Here is a 23,765-nt window from a genome sequence, read left to right as displayed (position 1 = left end):
GCTGTCAAAGGGCTGCGGAGGCGGCGCACTGAGCGTGTCCTGTCAAAAACTCTTTCCCACCAAAACCTCCTCCCCGGGGCAGCCGGTGTTTGTTTTCACCGCCAGCAATGCGCCTCCGGGACGGCAGCGCTTCCCCGGGGAGTGTGGCCGGGCGGGCGGGCGCTGCTGGAACGGGACGCGCAGAGATCGGCGCCTGCGCCCGGCGCGGAGCCCTGCGCGCCCCCCCGGCCGGTGCCGTCCCCGCTCCGCCGAGCCGGAGCGAATTGCAGGCGCTGACAAAGGACCCGCTTTCGGGCCGAGCTGTGCCTAGTTTGCAACGGGGGCTGGAGGGGGAGGGGGAGGGGGTTAAAAGGCCGAAAGGCGCGGCCGGAGCCAAGGCCGGGCAGGAAGGTGATGGGCACAGGAGCGCAGGCGGAGCCCGGCTTGCAGGGGCGGCGGGGCTACAGGGGGAAGGAGCCACCTTAACGGAGAGCCCCGCCCCGGGCCCGGAGCATGCGTCCCGCTCATTGGTGCAGCTCTAATGGCTGAAATTGATTGCTGAAATGCAAAACTTGTTGCTGTTTCTCCAGCTCTGGGTGAGAGAGGGAGCGGGAGAGCGGGGAGCGGAGACCCTGCAGCGCCCCAAGCCGGGCACCCTGCACCGCCTGCGGCCGACGGGACCCGCCCCGCCAGCAGAGGGGAGCGGGGACCCTGCAGCGCCCGAGCCCGGGCCGACGGGACCCGCCAGGAACCCGGGGACAGCGCCAGGAGAGCCTCGGTCCGGCCGCCGGGCGGGGAGACCCTCGGAGCGCCCAGCCCCGAGCGCGGCCGGGCGCGGAGAGCGGAGCCCGCCGGGACCCCGCGCCGGGCTGGCCGGTTTGCGGGGCGAGCGGAGAAGCAGAGGCTGAGCCGCGCTCCCAGCGCCTCTGCAGCCCGGCGATGCGGAGCGGAGCTCCCGGGGACTGGAGCCGATGAGCCGCGGAGCCGAGCCCCGCCGGATGCCGGGGAGAGCCGGCCGCCGCACGAGGTGTGAGGGAGCGGGGCGCTCCCAGGCGTAAGTGCCGCGGCCGCTCGGAGAGCCCCGGGCTGCGTGGGGCGGAGGCCCGGACCCCGGCCGGTAGATTTCATTTCCTTGAACTTTGTTTGGAAGCCGGGGCTGACGCTGCCTGCGGCTTCTCCGTGCCCGCCCCGCCCGAGCGCATCCCCGCTACGCGCCCCCACGCCCTGGCCACCTGCCCCTGCAAGATGTGAGCGCGGGGACCGCTCCCTGGGGACCCCGGCTCGCCCGCCGCTGCCTGCTGCAGGGACGCTGTGAGTTGGCTTTGGAAGACTTTGGGGCTGTCGCTCGCTGCGGTTCCGAGCGCGCTCCTGGCGGAGCCGGTCCGAGTCGCGCACCGGGGCACGCGGGGCGCCATGCCCTACTGATCCCCAGAAGGATGTTTGGGCTGGAGCAGTTTGAGCCCCAGATCAGCAGCAGAAACGCCGGACAAGGAGAGAGAAACTTTAGCCAGGCCGGACTGACCATGGGCTCTCACTTCAAATCGCCAGCTTTCCACTCCGGGGGCCCCGCGGATCCGGCCATCAGCGCCCTGGGCGAGCCTCCCATCCTGGGCATGAACATGAACATGGCTGGGGAAGCGTACGGCTTCCATGCCCGGGGACACTCCGAGCTGCACGCAGGGGGGATGCAGGCTCAGCCGGTTCATGGCTTTTTCGGCAACCAGCAGCCTCACCCCGGTCATCCCAGCACCCACCACCCGCACCAGCATCACCCGCACTTCAGCGGCAACTTTGGGTCCGAGCCCAGCGCCTCCTGCTTGCACGGGGGGCGGCTGATGAGCTACAGCAGCAGCATGGGCAGCCAGCAAGCGTTTGCAGAGGGATATGAACATATGGCCGAGAACCAAGGAGGCGAGGGCTTTGGACAGCAGAGGTCAGGTAACATGCCCGACTTCCAGCACCATAACTCCAGCGCCTCTAACCACGCCGTGCCCGCGCCCTGCCTCCCACTGGATCAGTCTCCCAACCGGGCTGCCTCCTTCCATGGGCTTCCAGCCTCCAGCTCCTCGGATTCCCACAGCCTGGAGCAGAGGCGGCTTCCCAACCCGGGAGGCGTCGATTCTTTGGAATACAATTACGCCAGCGACGGCCCTTCAGGACACTTTGATTTGCCCGTGTTTTCTCCTTCCGAGTCGGAGGGGCAGCTTCCTCACTACGGCGCTGGCCGGCAAGTTCCTGGGGGTGGCAGTTTCCCTGGCACATCCGTTTTGCCCAGAGCAGCGGGCCTGGTGGGGATGTCCAAAGTTCACCCGCAGCAGCAGCCGCAGCACGGCGTATTCTTCGACCGGTTTGGAGGTGCTCGTAAGATGTCTGTGGGCATGGAGCCTGGGGTGAACGCCAGGCATCCTCTAATGCAACAGCAGCCACAGACCGGTTTACTGGCCAGACAAAACTCCTGTCCGCCAGCACTCCCCAGGCAACAGCAAACCGAGGCCAGCGCGCCCAACCCCAGCTTGCAGGACAATGGGCCCCTCCTGCAGAACCAGCACGCGCAGTTCGAGTACCCTATTCACAGACTGGAGAACAGGAATATGCACCCCTATACCGACCCCGTGTTTAATATGCAGCCCCCTCCTCCGCAGCAGCCACCAAATCAAAGACTGCAGCATTTCGACGCCCCGTACATGAGCGTGGCCAAGAGGCCGAGGTTTGACTTCCCCAGCTCCCCCGCCGTCGACAGGTGCGCGGCCTGGAGTAACCCCCTGCACGGCGCGGGGATGGAGAATCACCTGTCGCCGTCCGCCTACCCCGGCCTGGCGGGCGAGTTCACGCCGCCGGTGCCCGAGAGCTTCGCCCCGGGCCCGCCGCTCCAGCACCCGGGCCCCGACCCGCAGGCCCTGCAGCAGCAGCGCCAGAACGCCGCGCTCATGATCAAGCAGATGGCCTCCCGCAGCCAGCAGCAGAGACTCGGGCCGCCCAGCCTGCAGCAGCTGGGGCACCGCGGGGACCTCGGCCAGAGCGGCCTGGCGCACGCGGGCCCCGCCGGGACCATGCCGCAGCCCGGCTTCGAGCGCGAGAGCGGCGGCCGCGGGCCCGGCTTCGAGCCGCCCGCCCCGCACCTGGCCCAGGACAGCGGCTGGTTCCCGGGGCCGCCCCCGCCGGGGGGGGAGCTGCTGCCGCCGCCGCCGCCGCCGCCCCCGCCCCCGCCGCGGCGCCTGGGCGGGCCCGCCGAGCCCGGCCCGCACGAGCTCAGCCTGGCGCCCGGCGGCTCCGGCCTGCTCTTCCGGCCGGCCGCGGGCGGGCTGGGGCTGGCGGGGGAAGGCCGCGGGCCGGCCCTGCACTCCCCGGGCGTCCACGCCCCGTTCGGCGCCGGCCTGGCCCCGCTGCCGTCCCCGGGCGCGGGCGGCGGCGGCGGCGTGGGGCTGCCCAGCGCGCCCGCCGAGCGCCGGCCGCCGGCCGACTTCGCCGCGCCCCCGCTGGGCGGCCCGGCGGGCTTCGGCTTCGGCGCCTCGGGCCGGCCGGCCCCGCCGCCCGGCGCCAGCGGCTCGCCCGGCGCCTTCCCGCCGCCCGAGTTCCCGCCGGCGCCGCGCGCCGCCGCCGCCAGCAAGCTGGGCGCGCTGTCGCTGGGCTCCTTCGCCAAGCCGGCCAAGGAGGCCGCGTTCGGGCAGAGCTGCCTGGCCGCGCTCTCCACCGCCTGCCAGAACATGATCGCCAGCCTGGGCGCGCCCAACCTGCACGTCACCTTCGCCAAGCGCGGCCCGCCCGAGGCCCGGCGCAAGCCCGGCCCGCCCGAGCCCGACGGCGGCGCCGCGCCCGGCCCCGGCCCCGGCCCCGGCCCCGCGCCCGGCCCGGACTTCTTCCCCGCCAAGGCCGCGCCCGAGGCCAGCCCCTCGCCCGGCTTCCCGCCCGAGGCCGCGCCGGGCGGCGAGGGCAAGGCGGCGGCGGCGGCGGCGGCGGCGGGCGGGCGCGGGCGGGGCCGGCGGAAGCGGGACAGCGGCCACGTCAGCCCGGGCGGCTTCTTCGACAAGTTCCCGCCGGCCGAGGGCGGCGGCGCGGCCAGCCCCGGCCCCGGCCCCGGCGCCCCGCCCGCCGCGCACGACCGGCCGCTGGCCTCGCCCTCCTGGGCCAAGGGCGGCGAGCGGCCGCGGGGCGAGCAGCCCGACCTCCTGGCCTCGCTGGACGGCGGCCTCCCGAGCGCCAGCAAGTCGGACGGCGGCTCCCCGCGCGGGGACTTCCCCGCCGAGCCCAGCCCCGCCTACGGCCACGAGGACGAGGTCTCCTCCAGCTCCGACGGCGGCCCGGCCAAGCCCCCGACGCGCAGCCCGCTGCTGGGCGGCTCCCCGCCGCAGGCGCTGCTGGGCGGCCAGAAGCCGCTGGCCCTGGGCCTGCTCGGCGGCCCGGGCCCGGCCCCGGACGGCTACGGGCTGGGCGGCGGCGGCGGCGGCCACCCGGGCACCCCGGGCCTGGAGCAGGTGCGCACCCCGGGCAGCAGCTCGGCGCAGGACGAGATCCACCCGCTGGAGATCCTGCAGGCGCAGATCCAGCTCCAGCGGCAGCAGTTCAGCATCTCCGACGACCAGCCGCTGGGCATGAAGAGCAAAAAGGCCGAGTGCCCCAGCCAGAACGGGGAGGGCGAGTTGAACAGCTGTTGCTCGGATAGCGTCAAAGGTGCCATGAGCACGATAGACCTGGACTCCCTGATGGCAGAGCATAACTCTACCTGGTACATGCCTAGCGAGAAGTCCTTGATGGAGGGGCAGGAGGAGGACAAGCCTATGGCACCGTGGGAGAAGTCGAAGCCCCAGAATCCCAGCAAAGAAGGTATCCATTTCTAGTCCCTTTCTGAGCATGAATTTAGGCTGGTGGCACGGGTTGCTCTCTTCAAAAGTTTGCCTAATCCTAATGCGCGGTGGGGACCTTCCTCCCGCTTGGCTTAGGGCCCGATAAGGGGAACAGGGCTGCTTGGGGCTCCCCTCCTGCCCGTGGAACTCCCTAGGCGGGGTGTGTTCAGCTTGAGTCAGGTGGGCCGTCTGTCTGTCCTGCTGTTCTGCAGTTTTTCCACCATCCCGAGCAGGTCAGTTTCTAGTTTAAAACACAACAGGCTTTCGGCACCCACTATTTCTAGAAGCACTGTTGAATATGGAAATGTAATGACCTAATCGGGGTTGGTAAAGAGGCGTTAGGATTGTCGCCTCTCTCCGTCTGCAACACCCTAGATAAACTCCTGACTCTTGCGTAAGGACCTGCTAATAGGAAATGCATAGCTAACAGCAGTTTGCTTGGATTGTTGCTTTCCAAGACTAGGTTGGGCATCCCTTCATACACAAAGGAACAATTGTTCCGCTGTGAACTCGAAAGAGGAAAATATGTTTGGTCGGGAATTTAACAGGGGGGTTACCGGTAGGTTAGGTAGGTGATCAGTGACTTAGGGAACCTTTGCTGGTTTGGGTGAATGGACTCCACAGATCAGATTAGGAACAAAACACCGCCCCTCCCCTATAAACCTACACACTTAGAGCTTCATTGACTAAATGAATGGTGGCTCTTTGCTACTTAAAGCAAACAGAACTCTTACTGTAGAAGAAGCAGACAATCGGTTTCTTTACAGCTTTTAGGATGATGGCTTTAAAATCGTAACTTGTTTGTGCCCATAACACTTTAATTCTAATTTCAATTAGGCAGTATTCTAAGCCATGTAATTTCTGTGTTAACATGGGTGAATTCAAGTATTTTTTTCATATTGGATTAATTAAGCAGGGAAAGTTTAAATATACATGGCAAGTGTTCAGATGGGGGCTCTCAGTTTAATTTGCAGAAATACATATATTGACAGAAGAGAACTTCCTGCTGTGGGAATGTTTACTTTTTATATATATATATATATATATATTCCCCTGTATTATAAAGGTTTTGGTGAATCCAGCAAAAACGTGTTTGGTGTCAATGTTACATAGTCTCTGTTTCTAAGTATTTTCCTGTTTATCTTTTAAAGATGTGGTGCTGAGCTAAGAAGTTTCTACCATTGTTAACATAAAGAAAATAAAATCAGACTCAGTGTTTGTCAATATAAAACCATGCTTAGTTGACAGATGTTTAATATCAACATTTAGTTTTCATTCTTGGTTTTCTTTATTATCTAGAGAGCATTATAATGCTAGGATGAAAAAAATACATGGGTGGAAAACAGTTTTAGTTATAAAAGCTCCTTAACAAAGATTTCAGATTTAATCATTTCCATTTCATCAAAGCCATTTTTTCTAAGCTCATTGATTTAAGGGGTGTGTGTGTTTGCGCACCCTTCCCCACATACTATATATGTAAAATTGTCTATATGTATGCACCTCTGCGTGTGTGTATTTTATATCATGTATACACATACATGTATCATGTATTTTATGTTGGTGATTCATTTTGCTAACGTTAGGCTGGTTCAGATCTATTTTCACGATCTCCTCTTAAGAACCATTTTTGTAGTACTCTTGATTGACTTTGGAATTTAGGTAAAGAGAGATGTTATTAAAATGAAAATGGAGTTTGGGTGGTTTGAAAACTCCATAACTTCATACTTCCAGTTCTGGTGGGCTTTCCTGCTTTCGTTTTCTGAAGCATGAATGCTGGCCCCCACTGTTTGTCTCTTTGTTCATGTTTAATGCCCAGCACTAGAGACTCTCATTTGAAGCCGGAGTGCTTAGCATGCACAGCAGACTCTAGGAAACGCATCAGCATTCTCCATGCTTCACCCAGGCAAGGACATAAATTGGTTTGTTTGGGGCCCTTCTTTCCATTTTTAAATGGAGTTGCACACAGCATCCTTCCTGGCCCCTTCTTTTTTATTGTTTCTTGTACACAACATCTAGATCTGACTGGATCAATAGCTAGTTAGCACAAATCACAGTTCCTGTCACTTCTACCTTGTCAGACATACACACGCTCATGCACACTCTAATTAAAAGCAGATTGGGGTAAAATGAAACTTAAGTTTTTTAGATTTTAATTTATTGGATTAAAAAAACCTAAGTGAAATATTTTTGGACTTTTTTTGTTACAGCTTGGCTTAATATTACAAGTTTTTCTTGTGTACATGTGACTCTGTGGCAGTGGGTTTTTTTTTTTTTTTTGTTTGAGACAACTCCCCTACACACAGTTTGATGTTTTAAGAAATGGACTTGTTTGATAGTCACCAGTACTTTTAAGGAAATAACTCTTCCTTCTCATATAATGATAATCATAAATATTATTACAAGAGCCAGCTCATCACTCTTGTGCTGGTGTTCCTGGAAGGAAAACTAGGTTACTTGTATTCCTGTATAAGGATAAGTTTTAGTACTTAAACCTCTTAACATAAAATAAGATATTGATCTAACTCTATAACACTGCATAGATACATTCATTTCGATTTCCATTTTTACCCCTTGGAAGGTTTAAATGGACCAATTCTTCAAATGAGACAAGTGATATAGATAAGTAGAGAATTAACTTTAATTGTTCTTTGAAATGATAGGAGGCAAAGTAGATGAGTTCTTTTTTTTCTGTCACAAAATAAGAGTGATTATATTTTTAATTAAATCATATCCTTACGTGCCTGAAGTTGTGTTTAAGAAAGGGGTTTTATTAATCATGTGACTGAAGTTCAGGAAACCCATTTTTAGTCAACTGGAATTTGCCTAAAACAATGTAGGTTTCTAAGTATTTGCAGTTGTGCATATACAGAAAATGTATGTAGGTTTCAAACATCACTACTCAGGATCCACACATTAGTAATACTTAATACAGTACAGTGTGAAAGGTTATAAGTTCATTAAAGCATTTAATTGTTTTATACTATTAAAATACTTGTATTTCTGAAGTATAGCGTAACCTCCCTAACAAATATTTTGATTTTTTTATTTTAAGTTATACTCACTGAGGTCAGAAAGAACCTCTTCTGTTTTGTACATAACACACAACTACTGTGACATGCATTGATTCTTCTATGGACTTCTTTTGAAGGTTATAAATAGGGTGAATGGAGAAGTTCTAACTCATGGAGCACTGAAGTCAGCATTTCATGTTCTTGAGGCCGTTCTCCAAAGTGTGTGTGGTTTTTGTGTTTTTAAGTTTAGTTAGTTCTACTGTGACTACAGGAGCTTTGTTTGTTCAAGTATTTTCTGTCTGTAGAAGGCAACTCTTTAAATATTCAGTTAATACCCACACTAATGGAAGAAACAACTTGTCTAAATAATTATTGCAGTGACAACAGACTCTTCTTTGCTTATGCTCTGTAGTTTTTTGATAGTGGTACTAGAATGAGTGTTTGTGTGAGTAGTGAATTTAGGGATAGATGACCATAGATAACACATGCATGTGTACACACATATATACAGCCTGTTTGACATTTTGTGTTTATATATTTGGAAGTTTCATCCTATTAAGATATTATCTTTATTAAGTGTCCTCTTCAGTTAGGAATATTTCCGGTATTGAGTTTTTTGTACTAAAATAACCTTTTTTGAGGTGAATAGTAGGATTTTCCATAAAGCTTAATAGAATTTTATGTCTTCTCTGTGCTATCCACCCGGGATCTAGTGTTGCGGGGTGTTAAAATTGTGTCTGTAGAAATACTGATGACTCTTAAAACCCTAGATAAGTGTAATAAGGAAGAGCCAGACCAAAATCACTTGCAAAGCCCAGGATGAATTGAGTATGTTTCATTTTACCTAATTTGACTAAATGAGGAAAGCTTTTTACTCCAATGGAGTTTTGGGTAGTACGTTCTGGGAGGCCAATAGTTAAGTTCTTGGTTTTTGTTCCTCCCCACCCCCACCATTGAAATTTCTAAGGTCCATATCGATGCCTTCACTTGACATTTGCACCACAGGAATATGTAACCTAAAACCACACCGGTGTTAATCAGGGAAAATGAAAATAGATGTGGTTACCCTTTGTGGCTCTTACATTGGTGGTTGCCCATTTTCATTTCCAAGTCCAGCTCGGTACGTTTAATTTCTAATCTTTAGGTTCTTAAATATTTCATAGCAGTAATAAACTTGTCTTTGGAACAAGCCAACAGACATAAAATGCTAACCAAGCAAACTATTTAAAACTGTACATTTCTACAGCATATTAAAAAAGGACTTAGGTTCTTTCTAGATACGGCTGTTAGTCCTTGTCAGATTTTCTTTTAGGTCCCAATACATTCTTTGGTGAGTTTTATTTTAGTAAGCTGCTGACTTATTTAAGAGATTTTACCAAGGGAAATAGATTTGTTTACTAAGACGGAATTTGTCAAATTTCCTGTGCGGCCTTTCAAATGCTGAAATAACATTAAAAGCAACATATGATTTGAAATTGACTTATACTGTAATAAGGACTATAGGAAATGAGTTAACACTGACTAAACTTACTTTATAGCAGTGAAACTCTGATTCCTGATGCTATTTTGTTTGCTTGATAGAGGTATTTAAACTTCCATGAGGAATTTTAAGTTACCAGAAATGCAATTATCTTTGCCATGAAGTTATGCGATATACTCTGCAGATATGAAATATACATCTTTAATAAATGATCTGGGTTAGCTGGCTGATTTATGGGGAGAGACTACTCCCACTGCAGATTGCAATGAAGATTTCATTGTGCATTTAGATTTGGATTTAATATGATCTCTTAAACTCTTCTGATCTCTAAAAATCTAGCAAGGTCGCTCCTGACTGATTTGGCTTCATTTGAATGACAATAGCACTATTTCATTTACTCTGACCAACCGTTAGCTTTGCAGTATAATTTTATAGAAAAATGTTCCTGTTCAGAAGCACTTGCTTCTGTTTTATATACTATTAGAGATAAAATATTTGCAGCTTTATATGCCAAATATCAGATGAGACTGGGAATAAGGGTAAGATTTTTAGTATCAATTGCTATAACTATTTTAAAATACTGAAATATTTAATGCAGGAAGTATGTGGATTTATTGGCTTCAGTAACTGTTGTACTTGTCTGTATTTTTCTTAGTCTTGCATTTCTTTTTCTTTAGATTTTTCAGTCCAGAGTAATAGATGATTGGCATGAATTCAGATTTGGCTTGCAGTGTTAGTAGACTCATTTTTTTTGGTAACAGATTCTGTTATTTTCTAATGACCTATTTGGTTGTGGGATTGCCTGTAACAGGAATATTATTTAAACTCTGTGTGTGTGTGTGAGAGAGAAAGAGAGATGGAAAGATCGATATATTTAGAATACCCATGGTCTCTTCAAATTGTCACATACAGTGTTAAAGGAACTGGGTGAAACTAGAGGTATAGGTCAAGCAGAGATTTATTCTGATCTGTGATTCTGTTGCACTATGTTCCTTTTTTAATTTTGTATGTGTACTACATGTCTTTCTAACAAATGATCTAGTAGTGTTTGAACCATTTATTATAAAATAGTAATTCCATTTTTTGTAAGACTCTTAGGATATCTTGTTCCGTTGTTACTTCTACCCAACAAATTCTGATTTTTGTAAGGCATTGAACAAAGGAGTGATTAAAAATAAACAGGCTTCCGATGATTGTAACAATTAAATCACAGGCTCTGCAGTCCTCTGGAGAATGGAAGGGTTTTGATACAGCAAAATGCTTTTTTATATATTCATATAAAATTGTAGTACTAGACAAATGTGCATTATTTAGTATTTATATATGTGTGTGTTAATGTGCATCTCTGTGTGAAATATGTATGTATATAGTGTGTGTGTGCGTGTGTGTGTGTAATACTGGCTTAGTCAGAACCTGATTATATCAAAGTATGAATTTCTGCATATCCTGCAGGCTGGCTTTATTGTCTTTTTAAAGAGAAGTTTCATGTTGTTCAGTATTTACATTTTTCATTTTAAAAAAAAGGGTCTGACATCTCCAAAACAGTTGTTACTTGATTCTAACGTATTTAAAATATCTAGAGTAAGAGGTTAATTCTTGGGCAGTGGAATTGTCACCTGTCTTGTAACTACTGTAAAGTATATCCTTTTCCATATTTTCAGGCTGGAATGCTTTCTGTGCATAATGATTTAGATAATCTATGTCTATTTCAGAATACCAATCTGTAGTGGGAATCTAATTCAACCAGTAGCAATCATTCCATCAGTTTGTTTTGGCTTTTTTTCTTTTTAAAGGAAGTCCTTGTATTTTAAAGAAATACAATGTTTGAGGGTTTTTATTTATTTATTTATTAAAGTAAGACTAATTGAGATTCACTTACTTCAGGGAGACTTTTAAAAGATACACCTTTTGATTAGGGATGTACTTCGAACATGATGATTTAGTAGTTCTCGTTTTCTTAGTCTGTATTTTATACTGAGGCTTTTAATTTTGAGATCAGTGACACAGCAGTAGATATCTTATCAGACTTAACATTGAAGATGCTATCACTTTGTCTAAGAAATACGAAATCCAAGCTGACTCTTCTTGCCATAGTTAAATAGTCCAATTCTTAGTTTTGATTTAAAATGGATGTTAAACAGAATTTTCCTCAATATTTTGTAGCTGGATCCCACACTTGGCCCATGTTGATAATCCTAATAATTTAGACAAAAATTTTGTAGTTGGCTGTTCTATCTTCCTGAGACACTTAAGCCATCTTTTCTGTTGAAATGTTGATAATTAGTAATGTCAAAACAACTGTTTTCTTTCCTTTTGCGGAAGAACACCACAAAGAAGTTTCTTGCAAATGTGAAGTATGTTTAAGGATTATATGCAAGAGTTGCAAAGTTAAATACCTTTTAAATGTAAGGCTGCGAATTTAACAGCTGGAGGTCTAATCCATTAATTTTAACAAGATGACTTTCTTAATACTTCAAAGAGAACATTTTAGATGATACTGGATTGCGAAAAAAAAAATTCCGCAAAACATCCAGTCTTTGTTTCACTCTTCTGCTTTCAAATGACAAAAGCCCACTTATGCGAGGAAGGCATTAATGTGTTCCTTAATTGGCGTAATCAGTTGAGTTTTTTTTAACTGCACTTGGTCAGTGTTGCACTAAATATATGTTTAAAAAAAAGAGAGCCATTTGTTTTATTAGTCTTCTTCCTCACACTTAATTTCATTTATCTGTAACAGTGCAGGGTTTGGTTTAGGAGACGTAGAATTTGTGTTGTGTTCAACAGCGAAGGATAATGAGTTCGTATCTCTTCAGGGTTTAAGTGTATAGTGTAGCCCTTTTAGATCGGAGCAGTGCTAATCCAAATACTGTCATTTCCAAAGAAAGTTTTCTCTTGAATCTGTTACTGTTTAATATAGTCAGCATAAGCGAATCTTATACAACTATTTCATTCCCAAAGGTGCACACTGCATTGGTTACTAGTAGTTACTGAAAACAAGACATTTCTTGTCTTTGTGTGTTTAACTTTTACTGGAAGCATCATTCATGTGTGCTAATAAAACTTTTGCAAATTTGTCTTTATTTCTGTGTAGTATTTTAACAAAAAATGCAGTGCACGAAGTTGTAGTGTCTAGATTTCTATTAGGTTTTGAGGTTTGTCTGAAGAAGCCTACTCTGGCTCGGTATGCAGAAATCTGGTCATGTTTAAGTGCTCCAATGATAGATTTTGCATTAAAGTAAATATAGTTCATTTGAGATTAAATGCAAAAATAACAAATGTACAAGCCCTAAAGAATTCTGCTGGTGCCTCACTGCAGAATGTTTTATTAGACATTGCACTTACCATCTTTTCCCTGTAAGCTAGTTTACTTGAACTTTTGTGCATTTGATTTATTTTATCTTGCTATGTACAGTGTTTGAAGCACCTGAAAAATTAGATGATGTGAAATGAGTTACAAGCTAATTCCCCCCCCCCCTTTGTTTGGCTACTTCTTGGTCATTTTCCCAGGAAAGCATTTAATCATTCAGTTGTTTTGAAATAGCATTTTTATATGGTAAAATAATGTTTTAAAATTAAGGCCAATAGTCATGAAATATTTTAGAGTTTGTATTGCTAATGAAAAGATTATACTAAGGGTGAAGAAGGGCTGATCCCAAGAAATATGCTGCTTTTTTAGTTAAAAATGAAACAAATATAAAACAACTTTTTGGTTTAGAATCCAGACTTTTAATTCAATGAATGAGGCAAAATGCCCCCCCCCCCATGTAATTGTGAAGATTTAATACCTTTTATATTTTCTCTTAGAATTAGTTCTTTGGTGAAAGTGCAACATGAGGAAGTTGATGCATTCTCTCTCTCTCTCTCTCTCTCACCTAAGGATTATAATTATCTGGTCAGAATCTTAGGGATTTGCATTTTTTTTCCCCAGAAAAGCTCTCATTCGCATTTTTACATCATCTCCCATTTCAGTGACATTTTGTGCCTTTTGGTGTTGTGTGTGAGAAATGACAGAAAGGGAAGGATGGGAGTAATTGAAGGAAATTCTAAAAAGTAAAATAAAAATGCACTGTAACCACTTAACTGCTTCTGGAGAGACTATGCTGCATGTGTTCTACTATGCGCTGTTCTGGATGCAACTTTTATTGTCTAGGCTACACCAGCCAGAGTGAACAGAAAATATGTATGTGGGTAGTCAGTCTCTTGGCTAGATGGCACAGTTGATCAATTCATTACCATTTGGCTTGTGGTGACTTGAGTTTATAATTGCTTTTGATCATAATGGAATCTATTTTAAAAAGGTTTCCACTCTATTATTATTTAAAATAATTTTTAGAGAGCTATAAATTGACATGGGCACTTCATAGTGCCCTTTTCAAACTTAAGAGCTCTTCCCCACCCTGAATGATTTACAGCCCCAGTAAGAGAAGATAGTCAAATCCAACACAAGAGAAGATACTGGGTAGTCCATAGTGTGCATGTAGCCATGTGACAAAATGACCACACAGAACCAATTTAATTATTGCATGGTACAGAGCAGCCAAACATCTTTAACTTGGACGAAACATGACCAACCTTGTACTCCTGTTTTGAAAACAAAATGAAAGCAATGTTCTGGAAAGCAAAATAGTTCCAATCAGTATGAGGACTTCTGTGCTGTAATGGCCTTCCCCACCCCTAAATATAGACACATGGTGCTTTTTTTATGATCACTGGAGCAGCCAGCACACCATCTTTCTGTGCTCTTCTCATATAATTCTTTAGCTTTAGCAGCAGAGGAAAAACAGGACCACTTGAAATACAATTAAGACTGGGATGGCTGTTTTGAGATAGGAAAGATTACAGAAGAACAGGCAGAAGCAAAATCCTTCATATTTTTTGTTCCAGTCAAGGGAGAGTTTCAGAATATCAACTTTTAGTTAATTCTAGCTGTCAAAAAATGGGTATCGGTTATCTGGATTTCTGACTGTGCTGAGAGATGGAGGCAATGAACATGTAAAAAGTTACAAAACTGAAACCTAAAGAACCCCCCAAATCCTTGGAGTTAATCACAGTTTTAACTTCTCTGTGCACATAATTGTATCTCATGTTCTAGATAAAGAAAGGTGTTTAGTGGACACATCATTCTAATACACTTAATTGGTTTTGCTTTCTTGGACTGATGGACATCCAAGAAATGACACATGCATGTTTTCAGAAATGAAGAGTGTAGCTTGGTGCTCTTACTTGGACTGGGTCTCAGATATCCACTATTGGAGGAAAGATTTGTCGTTAGTTCTAGTTCTGAATTCTTTGCCATTGGCAAATGGAAATATAATTTGACCTAGCTTTGTTGCCAAAATAGAAGCCAAGATTCACAGCACTAGCTGCTGACAGATCTGTTGCTTTTATAATTTGTTTGTGTTTTCTTGAGAGAGCGATTACTTTCTAGTTCAAATAATTACCCAAAGCCTCTCACATTTGGATAATTTATTTTAAACCTCTTTATACAAATGACTTTCAGATATTTTCCATCACAGAAAGAGTAGGTTGAAAATGTCTTCCTTGAATCAGACAGATACGAACTTCAAGAACTGGAAAAACATGCAGTTGGAGAGATGGTGATACAATGACATTTTTATGTCTACCTATTAAGCATAATGGAGGGTTGGTTGCTGGCCCTAAATTTCTTTATCTAAACCCTTAAAACAGAAATAGTTTCCTGTAATTACTGTATTGCAGGGAGGACTACAGCTAGGTAAATGGGATAAAAACTGTTACCTGTCCAATTGTATCAGCCATAATTACTGTATTTCTGAACTTCTGTTTTCAGAGATAAAATTTATTGCTATGGTTGTCAAAAATAAGTAGGTTAAAAGAAGACGCAGAGATGAGGACTATCAAATGAATAATGCTCAGAAAATGGTTTAGTCTTACCTCTATTTTTTGGTGATTATTACTTTATCTCAAAGGTTTAGGATCAAATGTTCTTGTTTTTTTTTAAATACGTGCACACTGGATTGTTTTTATGTTGGTCAAATTTAGGATACTGAGTTATAGAATTTAGAACTGAGGATCTTTTGTCAGTTTCATGTTAATATCTAATCCTGTTGTTCAGGCAAATCCTAATTAAAAAGGCCTGTTCAGTTCTGGGTTCTGTTTTTACTTTTTGATGGAGCGTATTTCTGCTGCTTGTTGTATGTGGATAAGGCCACAACATTAGGACAGTGATCATTTGCTTGAAATTGTTTAGATTATATTCGTTTTCAGATTGAAGGAACCCTAGTTTTAATGGGAGAGGAGCAATTGTTTATAATAATTAAAATAGTTTTCCGTGTCCTACATTTTGTTTTGTCTTTGTACATAGTGGTAACGCTGGATTCCGAACTTACCACAGCAAGAAAAAATCCTGTATAATTTCAAAGTGGTAATGCCACTTGATTGTGGTATTTGATCATATTAGGCGCATATATTCAATCAAACAGTAGCTGTTCCTACTTCAGGTCTGAAAAAGGAACCAGAAAGAATTGCTTTAAAATTCTGTAAAGCAGGTTTGGTGTGTTTCTCCTTTCCCCTCCCTATCACCTTGCAAAATGTACTTTACTTCTCTCCCGCGCCCCACCCCCTCATGGAATAGATTTTAAAGGGTTTTCTTTTTAATGGTTTTTGACGACTGCTCTTGCTTTCAATAGTGATCTGGCCCAAATAAAAATGGCGAGGAGTGCCCATTACTGAGCTGCAAAAGAATGGGTTATGCCGAAAAACCATTTAGATAAAAATGTAATTTTCCCTTCCACATTCAGTGCTAAGAATTAATAGTACATTCTTCCTAAGTGGGCACTTTTATATTATATTTTTGCCTTTAATGAAATTCTTTCCTAAACAGGAGTGTTTCATTTAAAACTTGATCTCTTTATCCCTTCAGAACTGGTGCCCCAGATTTTTCAGCAATTTTTTTCTCTAGTTAAATCCTGCTGAAAAGTATCCTGGAATTTTGTTGAAACTCTTTTTATGTTGGGTCCAAAGGTGTATGATTCAAATATTAGCACAGTTTGATTCTTCCTTGCTTCTTCAGGAACTAAGTTACTTTGCATTTCGTATGTATGAAATTTTGTATCTTCATTTGTGCCTTTTGATTGATTGATCTGAATGTCAATTGTGTTCTTACCGGCTTTGTTAGGCGCACTCAGCCCCTGGCCAGAAAGCAGTGAAGACACCAATTTGTCACTTACTCGTTTTTCCAAGAAATACTACAAAAGAGGAAATACGAAAGTCAAAGCTTAGATGGTTTACTTTGTGGTCACTACCTAGTTTATTTGTATGTGCGTATTGGATAATAATCCATTTTAATAAATCTTGAGCACTGAAGGTTCACTTAAATGCATTATTATACTATGAGTGCATTGTTTTGTGAAAATAATACCCAGAACAATTTCTTTAAATGTCTTAAGAATCTTCAAAATGATTTTAACAGTTTTCTCTTGAAATAAAGAAATAATGGAAAAGAAGGAAATCATTGGCTAGAGTAATGGGAGAAACTCTGGTGGAAAGCCCCATTGAAAGAATCACTCTGTCAAAGAGTGCTTCTGAGGAACCTGTCTGTCTTCACTTTTGTAGTGTTTACTGTTTGGCTGGTCTGTTGCTGCTCTTGCTTTCTCATTATTAAAGTAGCACAAGGCCAGTGTCCCCATAAAGGATTGTTGTAGTGGCTTTTGTGCCAAGTAGATCAGTGCAGTACATCCCACTAGTATTTCTGGTCACTAGCCTGTGAGGCATGGCTGAGAGTAGTAAAATCTGTGCCGGATTAGTCTCAGTTGGACACGATGACAGAAGATTTTATGCAGTTTGGAGGTGTGCATGCATGCACACATACCCACACCCCCCAATTTTGGGTGACAGTAATTCTTTTCCTCTACTTGCACTTGCTGTTTTCTTTTTAGGGCATTTATGTCACTACCAGACCCTGATGTGCTGCTGTCATTGACTCTGGCTTCATGCGGTCATGGGTCATTAGCTAGTGTATGTGAAAGCCAAGATATTTTTTCTTCCCTGTGACAGCTTTTCCTTGGATTAGAAGGAACAGTTCCCTGATATGAGTGAGTAATGGTCATTCTTCCATTGATGTAGGTATTCATAAGACAAGCAAGCACATTTGGGTTATAATAGCTTTCCGGCAACCATGCAATAGTCATAAATAACCAGTCTCAGGCAATAGAAAATTAGACCTTTATAGTAATGCTTTTAACATTTTCTTTTTTTTAATAAAGGTGGTTGAATATCACAATAGAGAACAAAATTATATTTTAGGAGTGGGACTAATGGAAAAAGCCCCCTGCTTCAAGCAGATTTTCACTGCTCACACTTACATAGAAAAAAGCATTTAATTAAAAACTTGTTTGGCAATGTTCTGATGAATATTATTAACACACAGTCTATATTTAACAAATATTCATGATGATTAAAAAAAGAACAGGAGTAAATATACCTCAACTTCTCACAAAATAAAAATCTACATAAGCAATATCTTTTAGACAGCCTCGGATTATCTGTTGGGAGAAGCGTGTCTTCAGGTGTCTTTCTTTACTGCAAATTGTTTTTCTTACGATACATTAAATACAGCAAAAGAGACTTCCTTATTTTGCAGCGCACAGGCCTCTGAAATATTTCAGTACTAGGCTTATAAACGAACAGCAGACTTAATGTCCATAATACTGCTTAGAAAATACATCTATCTGCAAATTTTATAAGAACTAGCAGTTCTGTTGCAGTGGACCCGCAATTGGGGTCTTTATTAACTTCCCTGGCCTTGCCCACTGGTGGGCTTCAGTTCAGTTGCTCTTCCATCTATATTCAAACGGTCTGATCCTGTTCCCATTTAGGTCAATGGCAGAACTCTCTTTGACTCTAGTATTATAGGATCGGATGCAAAGAGAAGAGGAGGTGGGATCCTGTTTGTTCAAATCTATTAGTCTTTTAAAATTTTTATTTTAATTTACAGTTATTCCTCAATTGCTTAAACATATTCAGAATAGCCTTGAGCATGCATCCGACGAAGTGAGCTGTAGCTCACGAAAGCTTATGCTCAAATAAATTGGTTAGTCTCTAAGGTGCCACCAGTCCTCCTTTTCTTTTTGCGAATACAGACTAACACAGCTGCTACTCTGAAACTTGAGCATTTGTTATCTGATTTATTTTAGTTTCTTAATAGTAAAAATGTGCATAGTCTGCAACTGGGCATATCTCACAGACAAAAGAATAAATGTTGCAGTTTTGGTGACAACTGAAGAACCCTAAGCAGAAGCAACTGCCAAAGCTTGACAAAAATGTAATGTTTCTTTCTTGAGGTGACAACAGTGCTTTATTCAAAACCTTACATTTGTCTTCAAACACGTGGGGGAGAGAAATTCTATTCACTAAAAATAAATAAATTTTTAAAATCCTCCCTGTATATAAACAGTATATTCCAAGAGTCTCCTCCCCCCCAAGACTCTTGCTTTACCATCTGAAAAAAGGTAGAAATCAGAATACTGTGGGTTAATCTATTTGACAGACTACTATTTGGTAGACCTAATTTGCAAAGAATAAACTATTTGTTGAATAGTCCCCCCCCATTTGCATATTAATAGTAAAGAGATAAAACTCTTCAATTAAATATTCAAAATTTCTTCAGCAAATAATTGTTGGTTTGTAGATTGTGAATTTGCAAGTATTTGTGATTTTCAATTAGTGTTCAGTCTTGGTTAGCTATGTAAATCACTTAGCATTGTTTGTTCTTTGACTGGAGGATTTATGTCCCTAACCAACATGCTAGTTGCAAATTATATTCATGTGTGTGGAAAATCTAACTAGTCAAAAGCATGATTTGCAAATTGTATATATTGCAATCTATGAAAAGAAAAATACTACATAATTTAGATAATTTACCAGCACAACTTGAGGTACAGATTATATGTGCAATTGTATAATTTCCAGTTTCATTCATTTTGTGTGATTCATGTAGCCAGTGCAGTACAGATTACAAATCATGGATTTTGCAATCAAATATGTAGTTCACTGAAAGCAAATTTTGAGAACTTAAGCTTTTTAGTTTAACATTTGCTCTTTGCAAGTATTGTGATAATGAAGCATGAGCTCTAGAATGTTGTGGAAAATGAAAATAAAAAGGTCACAAAAATGATTGAATCAAAATAATTTAAATTTAAGCATATTTGTGAATAACTATTCCCGATGTTTGCTCAACTCTAGTATAGTGTAGTATAGAGCGTATGTTATATCTGAACTATCCCAAAACATGCTATTATTAGTGAATATTAGTGGTCTGAGGTATTGATATTGGGGGTCCCATTGTGCTAGCTAGCGTATAAACACACACAAATATGCAGTTCCCGAATATGCAGACTCTAAACATGCAGTAAATATCATTGCATAGCTCTGTTCTTCCCTCTGCTCCATTCCCTAAAACAGTGGTTCTAGGATTTGTGCAGTCACCTTGTTGTTGCAAAATGTCATATTTTACGTTTCCTTATCTTCTAGATTTTAGTGCATTTTCCCCCACTTTTTGGCTAACTCTAGTACTTAGAACTAGTGTGCTTTGCAGTCTTGTCAGTCACCTGCTTGCCCTTTGAGAATGATGCATGCAAGCACACACACCTGCCAGGATCTGTAGTCTGCATTCAAATGAGGTTTTGATGTTTTTTTGTTTGTTGGGGTTTTTTTTTTGTTTTGTTTTTGTTTTTTTAAAGGGTAACTACATGGCTCAAAGGATTGGGTATGGGCTACGGGACCTTTCCCCTTTAGATCACCAGGTCAACTCCAGCCCAGGTCAGTAGTGACCAAAGTCATTTCCATCTGAATCATGTTTGTTGACTTATGTGAAATGTGTTGGTGGTCTGTCTCCTCTTTAATGGACAAGTGTGCACATCACAAAGCCACTACGGTGATGGGCATTAACAGACACTCCTGTTGGCAGTCTCAGCAGAGAGGCCAAAGACTGAATGGGCCAAGAAGTCTGAACTCCCCTCTACTAGCTGTCCCTCCAGGTCAGGGGTGAGTTAAACTGGTGAGGAAGGGTTTTGAGAAGCTTGTCTGTTGTGTGATGTTCCCTGTTTCATGGCTTGAAATCTGGCCTCCTGAACAAGCATGAAATTTATATTAAAAATAAACAGAACAGTGTTTTAAAACTAGGCTTGGAAGGATTAGTGAATGAATATCAATGTAATTGTACACACGCAGACTGACAAAATATTTCTGTGATCATCAAAATTTACAGATAGGCAAAGTAAGAAAAATGTGTGTGAGAACTTCAGAGTTTGTTTTAAGGCTATTTATTTTGACCCTCCCATTGTCTGATTCCCTATAATTTCCTGCAAATGTAAAATTTTAAGTAAATAACAATAGACAAAAATCTTTAAACCCATAATTTTGAACTGAAAAATTACATTGCTAAAAATAATACAAAGCTTAAAAATAAATGTTATTATCTGTTGAAATGATAAAATATAAATCGAATTTTGCCAAGCCTATTTAAAATCAAGGTAGGGGCAACAAACGATCTGAAGCCATAAGAAAACTCTTTAAGAATATTCTGTTAAGCCTTCAGGCAGGAACTGGAGTATGAAGTTTCAGCTCAGTGCAAATAAAAATTGCCAGGGTCTGTGATTGTTCCAGGTCCGTTGGCTCCATGAATGAGGGTGGAGCCAATAGGGTGGTGGTATGGGTAGCCAGAGCAGTGAAAACTGGAAGGTACTCTGAGTACATTAGGGCTAGACCCACTAGTGCCCGAACTATAACCTCTTTAGAAACAGGCTTTCTAATAAAAATGGCCAGGAATCCAGAGCCTGCATGGGGCCTGTGGCATCGCAGCGTCTCTGATGACAGTTCTGTATTTGCATATTTTTATTAGGTCAGAGTAAAAATGCATCTGCTTAATATGAGTTTTGCTGCTTAGGTTTAAATACAATTAAATCGGAAAATAATCCTTTAATTAGGGTTTGCCTATTAAATCTTGTTTGGTAAATTCTTTATCTTTAAATCCTGGTAAGGTTTTTGAGCAGGGATTTTTGTTCCCTAAGGTTCTTCAAACACTAAAAAGAACCCACTGTGTCTTTATACTCTTATATCGCCAGAACCTCCCTTACGAAGGAGAACGGGGGAAAGGGGCCCTTTCAGGATTAATTAAACAAACATCTAGCCAGGCATGCTTCAGGTTTTTACCACTAAATGTCTGCCCCTCACCCAAGTCAGTTGCTGATTATTATTATTTTATTATTTAATCACAGCCATTAAAGGAAATTTGAGAGAGATCCCTGTTCTCCTCCTCCGGTGCTCCTCTATCTATCTGCACAGCCTGTTTGTTTGTGTATGCCTAAGTTTGTACGCCAGTGAGAAGCAGAGTGGAAATGTCAGGGGTCAGACTGCAGGCAGGCAGGGGAGCAATCAGGGCGGCTTCAGCTGCAGTCTGAGTTTCTGAGAAATCGGAGATGTGTTCCAGAAAAGGTTAACTCTTTCCAGCACTGCTGCCTCTCTGCTCAAGGAGAACTGAAGAATGTGTATAGTATAATGAGTATAGTATAATGATCTGACTCAAACTAGTTTGTCATTAGATTTTGAGTTGCTTTTATGTCTCTCACTGATGTCCACAAGGGTACAAACGGACTTTTTTTTTTTTACAGACTTCCCATCTAATTTATGTTGAGTATATCAGCTTTTTTTCAGGCCTCTTGCCTCAGTCAGTAGGCCTAAGAATTTGCCTACTTTGACAGCATTGTATCTGGAGGATATGTCTGCATGGATCCTGGCATCTAAGAAGGAAACTGCAGAAAACTTCACTGTGCTGCCCTTCTAAATCAACAAGAGCCACTGGACATACAGCTTACTGCACAAGTCTTGCAGTAAACAAAGCAGTACAGGCCATAAAGGACATAATTGCCTTTTTAAATTTTTTTCCAGTGTTCCACTCACAGCATCCCTGGAGGCTGCGATGCGCCAGTGCTCAGAAAGACCACTGTCAAGTGCCACTTCAGGGAGCCTGCCAACCTTCTTTCCCACTGACATGTCGTCTTGAAGTTGTGTATGTTGTGCTGGCTTCAGTGTTATACAGTGATGCGTAAACAACTGACTGGTTACTCAGTGGAGTCCTTCAAACATTCTGATTGGATGAACCACAGTGTCCCACCTCTGCACCGTCCCATTTGCAGGGAAAGGAATATTTTAGCCCCACTGCTCTTTTGTTATGTTGAGTCAACACCATGTTTTACACAGCACAGGTTGTCTGTAAATTCCCTTGAGTGAAATCTGAGCTACACTGAGGTCGATGGGAGTTTTGCCATTGATCAGTGGGGCCAGGATTTTACCCCCATAGTAAATAGCCTTCATGATTTCACTCAGACCCATGTGTTGGTCTTGTGGTTGCTTGGTTGTAATAGAATTGGCAGTCCTGGGGTGACAGACTGGATTAAGTTCTATTATATCTTTCTTCTTACGCTGCTCTGACAAAGTCAGGAGCCACAAACAATACAGTACAGGAGCAAGTCCAAATGGTGGCACTGTGGGGTGTCACATACTCTTCCTAACATGGATTATAGGCAGAGACCTCATTATACTGATTTTGATGATGTTGGCCCCAGACTTTAAACTTTGTGTACACGTGGTTTGAGTGCGCTTGTTTGCACGTGCATACTTTGCGGACCAGAAAGGATGTTAAGTTGGCAGATGTTAGCATAGAACTACAAATTGCATTTACAAGGGTAGGCTATTTTCTTTGCTCTAAAACACACAGTCACTTTTGAAAGTAATTATGAATATGCCAAAGCAATACGCTCCACTGTAGCTTTTCAGAGTTAATTGTATCATTCATACAACAGCTAGGACAGTCATGCTACAGCTCCACTTCTAATGGCTCCCTGCTATGCCTAGACTGGGTGTGATGAATTGGGAATATGTCTGTACAATTTATGAATTTTATGAATTATGAACTTGGTGTCCCTGTGTCAGGCTGCAAATTCCATTTTGAATGTGCAGTCTGTTGCCTTCTCTATGGTCTGTTTGCCTCTGTGTTGGGCTGGAACTCCAAAGGCTGGTGGCAAAAGAGTGACAGAGAATAGTTGATGTTAAGTACCCTGTTGTTGAAATCTAGTCACTTGAGACAAAAAGTCTGGTCCTTGCCCAGAAGAAGTGGTTGCGGGAGGAGGAGATGGGTGTTGGCTTGGTAACAGTGCCCCTGGCAGGGGTCTGTGCTCAAATGGGGAAGCTGGCAAGAGGGAACATCACCTGACACAGGGTGGTTTTAAAATTGCAGGCTCTGCTTGGGGGCCTTCTCTCTTGGCACTTGCCATGTGCCAGCCTGCCTGAGGCAGGGGGCACCCTAAGTGCTGGGACACAAGTGATCCATAAGCATTCCCAAGAGAAGGGTGAGCTAATGAGGGGCATTGTGGTTTCAGAGTTTTGTTTTGTATGGTCTGTACTCTCCTGTACTTTTCT

General features: G+C 44.0%; 1 protein-coding gene across 4 annotated transcripts in view; it reads left to right on the top strand.

The window, feature by feature from the left end:
* Nucleotides 1-23,765, top strand: part of MN1 (MN1 proto-oncogene, transcriptional regulator) — a 193,883-nt gene that overhangs the window by 145 nt on the left and 169,973 nt on the right. For all 4 annotated transcript variants that reach the window (XR_012155000.1, XR_012154999.1, XM_073312320.1 and 1 more), the window contains exon 2: nucleotides 570-4,800. Coding sequence is in view for 2 of the 4 variants with exons in the window: in XM_073312320.1 (XP_073168421.1) it covers nucleotides 1,416-4,800 (3,385 nt within the window). In the remaining 2 variants the exon portion in view is untranslated. The remainder of the gene's footprint in view (nucleotides 1-569; nucleotides 4,801-23,765) is intronic.

Source organism: Lepidochelys kempii, chromosome 15 (assembly GCF_965140265.1).
Source record: "Lepidochelys kempii isolate rLepKem1 chromosome 15, rLepKem1.hap2, whole genome shotgun sequence".
NCBI lineage: Eukaryota > Metazoa > Chordata > Testudines > Cheloniidae > Lepidochelys > Lepidochelys kempii.
Note: the sequence above shows the minus strand (reverse complement) of the source record. Positions and strands in the feature narration are given on the sequence as shown.